Below are 14,754 nucleotides of genomic sequence, written 5' to 3' on the forward strand. Positions count from 1 at the left end.
GACACCACCGGCTCTCCGCCGAGCGGGGCGGGCCGGCTCTGGTTCAAGGCCGCGGCGGTGGTCCGGAGCCGCGATACCCGACCGGTGGCGGCCGGTGCCGGTCGGCCGGCTCGCTGACGGTGGGCGGTGCCTGACGCGCCACTGACGGACGCTGACGTGCCGGCCGGGCCGACAGCACCGCGCGCCCCGAACGCACAGCGTTCACCGCCGCGCGTCACTCGCTCCACCCGCCGGCGACGCCCCCGGCGCGGTGGTCCGGTTACCGCGCGACCGGCGGCACGTCGAATGTGACGCCGGCGGTGGGGCTCGGATGGAGGCTGACGCCAGAAGGGTTCTGTGCAGATCCGGTCACAAATTTGGGAGCGGCATGTTTAGGGCGCCAGAGCTTTTTTGAGCAAGTGGCCTCGGTGCACGGTTAAACGCTCGTCAGGAAAAGCGGTTGATATATAACCCATCCATCGGGACCCCTTCTCCTGAAAACGTCTCACCGTGCATCGCGCAGGAGCCATGTGCACACACGAGGGCAGGGTACGGCTCTTTGTCCGTGTCGAAGGCACTTGTCCTCCCTCCGATCAAGTTCGACCCTCTCAATGATCGACCAGTCACGAGAAAATCGCCAAAAACGTAACAAGCACAGCAATCATCTTAAGCTTTGCGGGAAGTCTTCTCTGCAGTCCCTACAATGCTAATGATGATCCGGCTAGGCATGGCGGCAAGCCAATCTGCTTCTCGGTGACATGCGGGTTCTGTCTCACCACACGGTATAACGTTACAAAACAGCTGCATAAGCTGCTAACAAAACGACAGGTTGATCACAAGCAACACACCGAGCGCCCAACATAATGTTCACGTGTCCAGTCGCACGATAAGAGTTGTACCTCAGTGGTCATGGACAGCTTCCTCGTGCTCCGCTGACCAGCGCGCGGCGTCCCCAGCTGATAGACGTCCGCTAAGGCTGAGGGGTACTCTGACAAGGCGGTCTGGAGGTCGAGGGGATAAACTTCGGCGGTGAGCGGCATCTCTGGGGTCAGCCGGCACGCCGCGCGACAAAGGATGAAGTGTGATGCGATGAGTTTTCGAAGGATTTTGTACAGGGCGTCCATGCCAAAGAAGACTTGGTTTCGGAGTCGCGCTGTCGTACCGAGACGCGTGTTGTGAGGACACGGACGCATGCTGCCCCACGGCCAGGAGTTTGGCGATGCCGCAAGTCAAGCTGCCATAGAGGCTCGTGACTGAAAAACTTTTGCACGCCGCACTTTTGTACCGCCCGTACTGGCCACTGGCACTGACACTGACACGAGAAGCGGTACATCCTTTCCATGGCTGTGATCTTGCCTGCTGGAGTGAGACAACATCTCAACCAGGATCTGCTGAGAAGACCGCGACCGACATTCTCGACGAAATGAAAAAATAACAATTGTGTTACAACCGAGATAGCGAGGCGGCGTGATGAGGTGCGGAGCCAGACATCCAACACAGACAAGCGTTCCTAGCAGAACATCATACCGCAGGATCACAAGTCGGCTGCGTTTTTCTCAAAATCTAACAAGTGAGTCAACGCGTTGCGGCCGGGCTGAGACATGCGGCTGTCGATAAGCCACGTTAACACGCCGTTCGCCTTTCGCCCATGCATTTCGTGGTACGCCGAAGCAGCGCGAAGGCCGCGTCATTGGGCCCACGCCGAGCATCATGCAGTCCTCCCCAGCAGCAGACCGCCCGGCGAGGGGGCTTGCCGACACTGCAGCCTGTTCTGTATGCCGGTCGGGGATGTGCCGGGGGCGGGACGCCACCTCTCCCAACGGTGGAATGCTTCCTGTCCTGTCGGTGGGACGCCAGCTCTCTCGGTGGTGGTACGCTACCTCCCCTATCGGTGGGACGCCACCTCTCCCATCGGTGGAATGCTTCCTGCCCTGTCGGCGGGGCGCCAGCTCTCCCGGTGGTGGGACGCCACTTCTCCCATCGGTGAAATGCCTCCTGCCCTGTCGGCGGGACGCCAACTCTCCCGGTGGTGGGACGCCAGCTCTCCCGGTGGTGGGACGCTTCTTCCCCTATCGGTGGGACGCCACCTCTCCCATCGGTGGAATGCTTCCTGCCCTGTCGGCGGGGCGCCGACTCTCCCGGTGGTGGGACGCTACCTCTCCTATCGGTGGGACGCCACCCCTCCCATCGGCGAGAAACCACCTCTGCCGTTGGTGGAACGCCAACTCTCCCGATGGTGGGACGCCACCTCCCTTCTGTTGGGACTCCAACTCTCCCATCGGCGGGAAGCGACCTTTCCGACTGTTGGAACGCCAACTCTCCCGGTGGTGGAATGCTTCCTGCCCTGTCCGTGGGACGCCAACTTTCCCAGTGGTGGGACGCCACCTTCCTTTTGTTGGGACGCCAAATCTCCCATCGGCGGGAAGCGACCTTTTCCATCGGTGGAACGCCAACTCTCGCGTTAGTGGGACGTCACCTCTCCCACCGTTGGCACGCCACCTCTCCCGGCGGGAGGACAGCGTTCATTCGACCGACCCATCTCTACCTCCGGGCTTCAGAAGCGAGGTAGTCCCGGACCACATGAGAGTGACAGTCATGGCCAGCACGCGGCGGCCAGTGTGGAGATTGAAAGGCTTTGCTCTGCACTATATTTGTCTGCATTATATCTCCCATCTCTAGCACTGCCATCCGCTAAATCCACCAGGGTTGACCGAGCTAGACTAAAAAATGATTTGGTATGTCGTCATGTAAACTCCCTTGTGTATGTATACCGTCATGACAACTTTTGTGTATGTATATCGTCATGCCAGTTCTATTGTGTATGTTTATCTTGTAGGCATCCTAGTATATATTTATGTTCATGGGCTTCCGTTTTCAAATGTATGCGCAGAATACACCTAGCTCGGCAACTGAACTGTGTAAGTTTTTTTCCGCGACTGCTATACACGACCATAGGATACACTTGCGCCGGGGTCAATGACGGACAACACATTTTCTTACCTTTTATTAGCACCTGTCTACGTCACGTACCCTCCATGTCCACGTAACTCACCTGGAAATATAGAAAAAACAGCGTCAGCGGCCTATTCTGGGCGAAACGATCCGCTGGAGGGCTGAGGGTACCACACTGTCCTTTCCAGAGGAGAACTGAGGGTATCCCACCCAGCCCTGTCCAAAGGATGGCTGAGGGTACCGCCACGTCCTATCCAGTGGAAGACTGAGGGTACCGTCCCGTCTTATCCAGAGGACGACTGAGGGTACCGCCCCACCCTGTTCCGAGCGTCCACACCAGATGGCCGAGCGCGAGCCGCCCGTCGCCCTCAGCCGAGGCCAGCGCAGGCGAGCGAGCGAGCGCATCTATCCCCCACCTGGTCCGTACGGATGCCGGAGAACCGACGGCCGGGCCAGCTGCGAGCGTACCGAGCGCCGAGGCTGTCTAGGACAGACCCGCCAGCTCGAGGCGGCTGCTAACGCCCACAGCACAACCCTTATATATATATATATATATATATATATATATATATATATATATTACCGAAAAGCATTCCGTACAGGAGTTGCATTTGTCCTGTCAGGGACTTTGTAACTTTAAGAAACGTATACTATAGCTTTAAAGCGTTAGATGCTGCAAAAATGTGAGAAGCAGGTACCATTGGTGTGTGAGTTTGTTGTTGATTGGAGTTTTAGGGCGCGTCGACTACTGTGGTCATTTTGCGCCCACCATTGGTGTGTGAGTTTGAGACCACTTCCCATTACAATGTCCATCTGGCGGTATCGGAGAAGGACTGACCTATATTCACACGGCAACTGTGGGTAATAATCCCGACAATCGCCTGACCTTGTACAAACCAAGGCCTCCAACATCAAAGGCGCCGCTAATGTCAGCGCCGGAGCCTCCGCAGCTATTCCGAATACCGAACACCCGACGTGCGACAATGATCCAGCAGCATGTTTCCAGCGGGCCCGACCATATTGGTCTATGAATAGTACCGGCAAGATTCCAGTGTGTTGACATGGCGAACAACAATGTGCGGTCACAAGCAGCGAGTGTGTGTCACTGCGCCTCAGGACGCACTCGCTGCTGAGGCTAATCATGGTGTCGCCTGCCGCTCGCCCTGGCAAGAGAGGCGGTCGCTGCAGGGAATCGAATCCGGCAGCCCTTGTATAAACTGTTCAGATGTGCAATTTAACCACCTCACTACCAACATCTCAAAGAGAAAGTGCGTGCGAGTACGTTGTGGCATTTTGTAGCTTTATTTGTTAGTGTCAGTATGGAAAGATTCGCAACAGCGAAGATACGGTATTCCAAAAGTGGAGTGACTTCGGCACTGCACATACGGCGGACGAAATAATGTCATATGTCATGTGTCATCACATCATGTGACACCAAAGCGAATGCGATAGGCAATTAGTATGCACTGACTAATGATGTGTGACTCGACAACACTTCCTTTTGCAACTACGCGAACCGTGAGATAACGGCAGATCAGCAGGATTTCGCTACCTTAGCCGGGGTTTAACAGCATCACCCCGAGCACCCTGAGCCCGACCAAGGCCGCACGTCGCCTGGCGTGATTCGCAGGAATGGAGCAGCTCAGCGAGGACGCACGTACACACACGCGCACCTAAGCAATGACAAATGACGCGGCAGAAACACGCGAAAAACGACACTGAACCCCGATAAAAGCGCACGGGCGCGGTCGCTACTGCCAGGCATGACGTGGAATCTGAGCGTCGTCAGTGGCAATTAGTGTTTGATTGCCGGAGCTTTGTGCGCGGATGGCGCACCACTGATTGAGACAGCTAACGAGGTGGATCATGACAGGCATCGTTCGAAAAAAATTGGCGGTTCGACATGTCACAGCCGGATGTATCACAATAGCTTTGTCACGGTGCACTTGTGTGCTTCCAGTTTTGAACAGATCGCATACAACAAAGCCAGTTTCCTGACCTGTAAGCATTCCGTAAGCCCTACGCCAGTCATTTTCAGAGCGGCGGAGCGTGCATGGCACACTGGGCGTTACATGAATCGAGAAGCTGATGCGCCTCCAAAGTCAATCAAGCCCTCGTGTACACAATGGTATGCCCCCCTGACGATGGTGGTGCGCCGCTCGGGTGTAACTGAACGAACCCGGGGACCCGGTTAGCGATGCTTTCAAACGAACAATGCGGCAGCATTCTTCAAAAACGAAGCTGGAATAATTATCGGGGCACGTGCACTTAAATCTTTCTACAGCCGCCTGGCTCCGTCTGGTTAACACTCATGTTGTAAACTAAGCGTGTGTTTCACTGGAGCGTATAATGTTGATTTGTATCATTGCCTGATTTCAGAAGGTAATGTGGGGTGTACAGAACCTTCCATCTTGTAACACACTGAAATGAAATGGACATTGGACAATGTCACGCTTCAGTCGTCTCAAATATCGGCGGCAAGCGATCGCAGACGTGTGACAAATGTTGCCCAAATACGGCTTGTGAAACCCCGTCACTAACGCTGCCACTGCGTGCCTGCAGCGTGGCCGCACGCGAGGAAGCCCGTTCGCAGCGATTAACTTCACATAAAGAGAAAGTGAATTAATAACTGGTCTCATGACACCGAGGAAGATCAGTGACGCATCGTCGAGTCTCACTCGAGCGCGGCCGGAAGAGAGTGGAGCCGGCTTCTCCCGGCACGCTCTCCGGTCCGAACACAGCAGCGCAGGCCGAGTCACGCGCGCATGGGCCCGACCTGCACAGGTGCAGCACAGGTCTGTCCCGTCTCCAGACCGCTGCGGGGTGCGGACAGGTCAGCGGCCGCTCCCCGGGTGCTGACCCGCGCCGCCGCCGACCGACGCGGCCGGGCCAGCACGGGGAGACCGACCGCGCCAGGCGCTCCCCGGCCGCCGGCAGGATGCGCAGGCCGGCGAGCCGACCCCGATCCGGGCGAGCCAGCGCCGCCACCCGACGCTGGGTCGCCTGAGTGGCCGGCCCGGAGATGCGACGCTCCGGTCGCGGACCGTTACCCCAGCTCGCGCGTCAACCCCGGCCGCCAGCCTGTTTGTTTTCGGCCGGCGCACCCCCGACGACGCGGACACGGCGCGGCGTAACGGCCGCCTCTCGCGCCAGCCGGCGGCGCCGCGCTGGACGCGGCGAGCACGGCTGCCAGGCGGGCGAGCACGGCTGCCGGACGGACGAGCACGGCTGCCGGACACGGCGAGCACGGCTGCCGGGCGGGCGAGCACGGCTGCCGGGCGGGTGAGCACGCGGTGGCGCCGGACGCCGGTGCCGAGTCGTTGCCGGTCGCCCGGTAACAGTAGCCGTACGGTCTTAAGGAGCCGACACGAATCGCCGTGCAGTTTTTTAAATGAATGCTCGTTAGCTTTGTTTGCCAAAATGCGTCCATCAAATCCTGATTTTAATATTTTTATCGGCCCAGTCAAGTACAGGTGCCTGCCTCTCACAAAGTTCACAATTGGACTTCTCGGCCCATCCATCGTCCGGTCCTGCTACCGAGAACCATCGCGGTAGGTCATGTGCAACGGCGTCCGAGAAGCGTGCGAGACCGTCTCCGGGGCAGAGTGCGACGATCGGGGTGCGCCGGGGAGCGCGATCAGCCGCGATAGCAGCCTTTAGAGCACGCCGCGACACTAATCACGCCCTCACATCACGCCGCCTCGTGCTCCACCAGCACGACGCGACATTTCAGCCAGTCTTCAGGACTGGCGAGCGCCTGACGAGGGCCTGTAAGCGCGGAGCTCATGCACGAGGCTGCTGACTCGGAGCGGCCGCCGGTGCCGGCTGCAGCGCGGTCCGCCGCCCGCCCACGGGCCACCCTCGCTGTGCACGCGGCTGACCGGTCTGGACGGTGGCGCGGCCGCCGAGGCCGGCCGAGGCCGGCGCGGCCCCAGTCATCGGCCCGAGACCCCGCATGCCTCCCGAGCTGACCACCATCGCGTGGGTGGCCTCCGACGGCGGCCCGAGGAACCTCGCCCTCTGGCGGCCCACTGCGGGGAAACAGAACTGGGCGGCACGGCACTGGCAGGGTACGGCGCCAGTCGGACGGCGGCCGGCTGGTTGGCCGGGCTCTGCTCGGGCAGTGATGGCTACCAATCTGACTGCCTGTGACAGCACGAAGGGGTATAGGCAAGGACGCACGATCCGCAGCACCGTGGCTGCAACACGCCCATAAAATGCAGGCTGGTACAGCGCTCCGTAAAAAAACCGGACGTGAAGTTCTATTCTGGGCCTGGCCGGCGGCTCAGGGATGTCACATCGTGCAGTGGAGACACGCAATGCGAGGGTCTAAATAAACGCTTACAGCCGAATTTGCGACCAAAGATCTTTCCTCGCCGAGCGTTGGAGGCGTGCCGCTAAGACGAGAGCCGAAGCTGGACAGTGGCCAGCCAGCGCTGTCTGGGAGGGTCGGGTCGGCGTGACGCGCCCAGCGCCGGGGGCGGCGGCCGGCGCGACGGCCGCGCCGCCTGACCCGGCCTCGTTTTCGGGTCGTTCGCACGCCGATACGATCGACGGCTCAGCGGCGGCGCCGAGTTTGTATGAATTGTCAAAACGGACGTTCGAACGGGACCCCATTCAGAAGCGGCGCCCCGTCGCACGAGAAGAGAGAGGGGAGGTGAAGGAGAGCTGGCAGGAGAGGCGGCATGAACGAGAGAGTGGAAAACGACGAGGATCACTCAATTCACGCGCTCGTTCTCGCATCCACACAGCCCACGCGCTCGACTGGGCAGCGACTGGACCAAAAGGTTCCGACCAGCACAGGTCGGCATGCGGTGAGCCCGCCCGCCGCCCCGTCCAGAGGGCGGTCGTGACCAATAGCCGGGCATGCCGGCGTGAGTCGCCGCACCCCGTGCACGAGTGCACGGTGCACGGTGGAGCGCCGGCCGCGTGAGCGGGCCTGTGTTGACGTCACAATTACGGCGCTGTGACGCCGAATCCTCCTGGGAAGTGGGCGTGGGGAAATACACGAGGCCTCAAACCCGCTGTTTTCTGTGTAACGCCATCAGGGTAATGTCAGCACTTGCAGAGAGGGGCGGCTGGCCGATTGGCACCCGCTTTAGCAGTTCCTGCTACGAGGGACGGTCGGCTTATCACACGCCCACCCACCCCCACCCAGGCGGAGGCGAAGAAGGCCGCCGCAGGATTCAGGGAGAAACGGAGCACGCCACACCGAAGTTGTTCTGACCTCGAAATGATTGACACTGCACAAGATACCTCATTTTGTCATTTAGGAGGGTGTCTTGCAACTGTAAAATATCCGTGGCAGATGTATAAATCATCATATTCAATAGAGCATGATTCCTTCCTCGCCCTTGGATGCAGCGATGTGCCCCTCCACGACGACGTCCTTGTGAATGAACAGGCGGGTACAATCAGGCATCATTTGAGGCCCTTCCCACAACGTAGTTACGTGGCTCGCTCGGTCTTATTATTACACAACAAACTGTCATCACTGGACGCCGTGCGGCAACCGGTCCTTGGAGACCAATGATGAAACCGGTCATCAGATCTTATCAATAAACTGGAGATTTTTTGAGGGAGGTGACTAGTCGCACAAGATGAGACTCCTGCTGGTCCCGGCAGACAGCTCCGATCGAGGCTGCCTCGAAGGTCGGGTACGACTACTATTGTGAGACCTTGGCCTTTGAGCCTTGCCGTGATGAATGTTCACAGCACGCGGACGTGGCCTCCGACAAAGTGGAACCGTGTACGCTAAAACAGCCGTCCTTTCACTTGATGTGCCTTCCCAATGCCGAGTGCGAGGGAAGCTGTGACAAAAAACGACGATTATAGTTATATCCCGGCCGATAATATCGACTAAAAAACGGTGACGATTGTGATGATTGTAGCGTTTATTAGCCCACGTTTGTAGCGGAAAACGTGTGGTGCAGACGCGAGTGCAATTACGACTGTACCTAAGCAGCAGTAGAATGTTCAGAACAGGAGATTTCAGTAAAAAGAGGTGAACATTTTCGGAGCTGTAGCTGAAACCAATGCTGAAACAAAAGCATGATGATCGAGAGGCTGCTCTTTCACGTTTTCCGTTTTCCCCGACACCACAGTATTTCCAAATGTCAATGCAGCAGAAATGCTGCTCCATTTCCGCTCCATCCACAGTGTCTACTAGCCACCTCTGTCGGCGGCGCGATCATCACGAGTGTTAACGGCGCGAGTTAAGCTGAGATGCGCCCTCCACGGCCCGGCGCAGCCACTAACGCGCCCTCCGGCCCTGTCCGGTCCGGTCCGGTCCGGTCCTGGTCCTGGTCCTGGTCCTGGTCCTGGTCCTGGTCCTGGTCCTGGTCCTGGTCCTGATCCCGGTCCTGGCCCCGGTCCCGGTCCCGGTCCCGGCCTCGACCTCGGACTCAGCATCAGTCCCGGTCCCGGCCCCGGTCCCGGTCTCCGTCCCGGTCCTAATCCTGGTCCCGGTCCCGGTGCCATTCCCGGCCTCTGCCTCGTCCTCGGCCTCTGCCTCGGGACTCGGTATCAGGTCTGGTCTCGGTCCCAATCATGGTTCCAGTCCCGGTTCCGATCCTGGTCCCAGTCCTGGTCCCGGTCCTGATCCCGATCCCGGTCCCGATCCCGGTCCCGGTCCCGATCCCGATCCCGGTCCCGGTCCGCTCCCGGCCGATCGCTCGCGGGCCGGGCGACGGGCTCGCCCGCTCGGATCGTATCTGCCCGTCCGATGCATGTATCCGTGACGCACGCGTGCTTGCCGCCACGCTCCGCTGCACAGCCGTGTTCATAATTAGGGGACGCGGCAGTGCGGCGGCGGCCCGCGCGGCGGGCTCGGTGCTGCGCGAGCCCAGAGGCACCGCTGGTCGCTCATGTCAGAGCCTGAAACGCCGATGGACATGGCGTCATCTGAGATGAGCCGGTCTCGGGGAGGGGGAACTGACTGGGAGATCCCTCAGGGGCTGACGGGACTGACGGCGTGGCCCCTGCGGCGTTGATCGGCTTGTCACGATATCAGGGACTGGCGATGTCGTTGCTCGGCCGCTAACGTCGCCATCTCTTCCTGACACTGGCGTCACGCTCTCCCCCTCATGTTATGCAATCGGACCTTAGTAGATTGAATGTTCATATATGCAATATACATATGTATAAATATATATATATATATATATATATATATATATATATATATGACATATATGTAACAAATATGTCATACACAAAGTTAAAAGGAAACATCACGAAACAGATCACTGATAGTGCAATTTGAAGGTTAAAGAAGCATAACGTTAATGCGGTTAATGCGGCGCACGAAAATGCTATTCGACACTTCGCAGCACACCTGTACCGCCGACAGGCACAGAGTTGTTGTCAATATTTTGCACTTGCTGCACATATGACTGCTCACCGCTCCATTCTGACTTATAAATCCGCTTCATCCCTCGTGTAAGTACTTGGTACACGGAGATGACAAGCCGACGTGAGCAGCAAAAGCTGGACGAGAGCTTATCAATGTTCGATATGGTTAATGCGCAGTTTTATGTGCGAGCAATGCATAGCATAAAACACAATACGCGTCTTATTGCAACTGCTTGCTAGCAATGCTTTCGAAGCTATGCAGTGTGTGACGGGTGCAGACCCAAAATGTTTTATATAATCCCCATGGTACCGATATTCGGCTTTTCTTAAGCGGTGTCTGACTCAGAAACAGCTTACGGAAGCGGGAGTCCCCTGTGAATACCCAGAGAATCCTGAGGCATCAACGTGTGGCGATGTGAGCAGGGCCCGGACCTGGCGACCAGTACCTGATCATAATGAAGATCAAGGGGTACCGGGGTGACCTGTGCCTGACTGTCCCGAGAATCAGGAGATGCTGGAGTGACCACGATCAGACTCTTTCCTGAGGATCAGGGGTGCCGGGTTGACCGACCTGAGGATCAAGGAGCACCGGGGTGATCAGCACCTGACTCTGCCTTGATGATCAGGTGTACTGGGGTGATCGGAAGCCGACTCTGTCCTGGAAATCAGCGCGGATGCCGGGGTGACCTGTACCTGACCCTCCTGAGGCACAGGGGATGCCGGGGTGACCTGTACCTGACCCTCCTGAGGCACAGGGGATGTTGGGGTGACCTGTACCTGACCCTCCTGAGGCACAGGGGATGTTGGGGTGACCTGTACCTGACCCTCCTCAGGCACAGGGGATGTTGGGGTGACCTGTACCTGACCCTCCTGAGGCACAGGGGATGTTGGGGTGACCTGTACCTGACCCTCCTGAGGCACAGGGGATGCCGGGGTGACCTGTACCTGACCCTCCTGAGGCACAGGGGATGTTGGGGTGACCTGTACCTGACCCTCCTGAGGCACAGGGGATGTTGGGGTGACCTGTACCTGACCCTCCTGAGGCACAGGGGATGTTGGGGTGACCTGTACCTGACCCTCCTGAGGCACAGGGGATGTTGGGGTGACCTGTACCTGACCCTCCTGAGGCACAGGGGATGTTGGGGTGACCTGTACCTGACCCTCCTGAGGCACAGGGGATGTTGGGGTGACCTGTACCTGACCCTCCTGAGGCACAGGGGATGCCGGGGTGACCTGTACCTGACCCTCCTGAGGCACAGGGGATGTTGGGGTGACCTGTACCTGACTCTGTCCCGAGGCCCGTCCCGCGGTGGCAGGGTGGCCAGAGCCCGGCTCGGCGCCGCCGTTCCGCACCGCCTTCCCCGTCACGCCGTCGTAGAAGTCGTCCAGGAAGAGCCCGCGCGCCGAGTCGCCGTGCTGGCGCGGGGGGCGCCGGGTCGAGCCGTAGTCGCACTCGGGGTCGGACTGCACCTCGCGGTACTCCTGCCGCCGCTGGCGGCGGCGCGCCGGGCCGCGACCGAACGGCAGCCGTCGACGCGGCCGCGGCGATGAGTTCGGGCTGGCCACCGGGCTGGCCAGAGGGCTCAGCGACTGCAACTTCTGCTTCAAGCTGCCGAACATCGTGCCTCGCCGCTGCGTGCGGTGATCTACACCTCTGTTGAGTCAATAGTCCCACCGATAAGTCTGAGTCGCGTTCCTTTGCAGGGTGAGGTGCTCGGCACCATCAGCGGCGCGGCACCAGCCCCCGAGCGCTCGCGACACACCTCATGAACACCGAGCGGGGAGCGCACGGGCTGTGTAACCACGCACCACTTCGCGAGTTGGGATCACACTGACGCGGCGACTTCAATACCCGCCCGCAAACACAGCCGGACCGGCCTTCAGTGCAGCCGTCGAGCCGGCCCTCAGAGCAGCGCGCGGACGGGCGGAGTTGGACAGGAATCAGCCCGCGGACATTTTATGAGGCAGCGCTGTGTAATCAGTTTGCTGGCCCAGCACCTGATTCGTGGACCTCTCTGGAACCCATAAACGGCTCTTGGCGAGCAAGTGGGAATAGCAGAAGTGCCATAAACTCTAATGGCACAGTGGTTTGATCAGACATTCAACTTCATTTGCGCATAGTTTACTGGCTGCTTATAGCTGTGGGTGCAGGTTATGGATGGACGGATCACGTCCAGATGTTTCCAATTTCTCAGTAAACGCTCCATTTTAAACTCGCTGGAGGAATATAATTGCATAGGCTCCGCGAGTAGAGCTGTGAGTTGTGTGTTTGGTATGAAGCAAAAGTATTGAATAGTAGTAACGATTAGAGGAGTTTTGCCGTGTCTATCCGGCTCATACTAAACAGATCAACACGTCTTAGCGTATGTTGAATCATATATATGTATGGTCCTTCCCAAACATGTGTTATTGTTATTCAATGAGCGTCCGCAAAAACCCTACGTAATTGCTCCCTCCCCGACCCAGACTACACAGCGATGACCGAAAGATTCCTGGTACCACCTAATGACGGTCACCACTGTAGTGACCTGTCATTCCTTGCCTAGAGTTAATGGCGAGCTGACTGAATTTCCGTTTCCCCTGACCGGCACCGAGCTGACCAACGGCCCTCTTCTCCGACTGACACCGAGCTGACCAACCGCCCCCTTCTCCGACTGACACCGAGATGACCACCGCCCCCTTCTCCGACTGACACCGAGCTGGCCAACCGCCACCTTCTCCGACTGACACCGAGCTGACCAACCGCCCCCTCCTCCGACTGACACCGAGCTGACTAACCGCCCCCTTCTCCGACTGACACCGAGCTGACCAACGGCCCCCTTCTCCGACTGACACCGAGCTGACCAACGGCCCCCTTCTTCGACCGAGACCAAGCTGACCAACCGCCCCCTTCTTCGACCGAGACCAAGCTGATCGTCCCCTCCACTTCTCCAGCGTGACCTGGGCCGACCAACGGCGCCCTGCTCCAGACGAGGCCGGCTGACGGTCGGTGCTCCAGCGATCGGCCGGCAGTGGCCAGACACGCCACGGTACACCGACCAACAATGGGATGGGACGTCGCTTGAGACGTGGACCGGGCGCTGGCCGGGTCCATTGACTCCGGACAGCGGCCCGGAGGCGGACGGGATGGGCCGAGCGAGGTCGCTACTCTGCACGTCCGGCCCCGGCACCCGGCTCCCCGTCTCCCGCAGGAGCACCGGGCACTGAAGCCGCCGAGGCCGCGCCAGGCAGCCAGGTGTCGAATGTTGGTCTGAGCTGCAACGTGTCAGCTTGTGTCAGATTGTGGACACAGGATCCCGCGACCATAGCGGTGCTCAGTTCTCTCTGAGGTTGGTGCCGAGCTTGTTCAGGTAACATCATGATAAGCTAACATTCTGCCAGGAATTGGGGCGTCCTGGGGCAGACGCTTCACACCGCTCGAATCCACCGCCACACCTCACGCACGGCAGGCGGCAGGCGAGGACAATATCGACCTCGAGTCGCCTGTCTCGGCGTCCGTGGAGAAGCGGCGCGCCGGCGAACGCCGCTGACCGGCCTCGCCCGCGCGGAGGGCGCGCGGCGCCGGCCGGCTGTACGGCGGCGGACGGACGGCGCCGCCCGCCGACGGCTCAGACCGGTCCCGAAATCAGATCTGAACGAGTACGATGCTCCGGCGCCTGGCGCTGAGGCAGAGATGAGCGCCGAGATCACATCGGCGTCGGGCGTCAGCGCCGCGTCCACGTCCGTCCACACCCGCGCCCAGCCGTCCACGGCGGGTGGAGCGACGGCGACAGGCTGCTCACACCGGACAACCGGGCTTAGTCGATGGTGCACGTGTCAGCTCTCGCTTGCGTGCCGATTCCATGGTCACAGCGAAGACGGGCGTGGGTGTAGTTGGGGTGCCTATCAGCCCCAAAAGGCAAACACCGTTCCGCTGCAGTGAGCCAAGCCGTCCAGCGACGCTGGCCACGACCCACTGCGACCAGATCCAAGTCCAAGGCAGCCAACGCCAACTGCTCCGCCCTGCCAGGGATGGACGGACTGCCGCGTGTCGCGGATGGACGGCTGTTTTGTCGGATATGGACAGACTGATGTCGGATATGGACGGTGTCGGCGTGGACGTGGTGCTCTCTCGGGGATGTAAGAGCCGTTCGGCTGGGCAAGAGCATGCCGTTTTCCGTAATTGCGCAGACTTCGCGGCCGTGATGACCCACCGCTCAGGTCACAGTCACTGCCCGCGTGCCGCATCCCGTCCACCAGACCTGTCCACGCCTGCCATCTCGCGGCAGCAGCACACGGGTCAAGGGCGGCGACCGCGGGAGCCGGCGCCGCTCCGACAGCACCGGCGGGACGTCTGCTGAGACCGCCAGCGGCGGTCGCACGTGCCTGGGATCGTCCGTCGACATCCCGAGAGGCGTGACACGGTGTACGCCAGAGGCGGCGTCTCAAGAGGCGTGACACGGTGTACGCCAGAGGCGGCGTCTCGAGAGG

General features: G+C 59.5%; 1 protein-coding gene across 1 annotated transcript; it reads right to left on the reverse strand.

The window, feature by feature from the left end:
• Positions 1-2,685: 2,685 nt before the first annotated feature.
• On the reverse strand, positions 2,686-12,083 carry LOC119101404 (uncharacterized). Its single transcript, XM_037224738.1, has 2 exons — positions 11,566-12,083; positions 2,686-3,031 (listed from the first exon to the last, which is right to left on the reverse strand). Exons 1-2 carry the CDS (start codon positions 11,902-11,904, stop codon positions 3,002-3,004), a joined length of 369 nt encoding a protein of 122 aa, XP_037080633.1. The 5' UTR covers positions 11,905-12,083; the 3' UTR covers positions 2,686-3,001.
• Positions 12,084-14,754: the final 2,671 nt, after the last annotated feature.

This window comes from Pollicipes pollicipes, unplaced genomic scaffold, assembly GCF_011947565.3.
Source record: "Pollicipes pollicipes isolate AB1234 unplaced genomic scaffold, Ppol_2.1 Scaffold_4881;HRSCAF=5763_pilon_pilon_pilon, whole genome shotgun sequence".
NCBI lineage: Eukaryota > Metazoa > Arthropoda > Thecostraca > Pollicipedomorpha > Pollicipedidae > Pollicipes > Pollicipes pollicipes.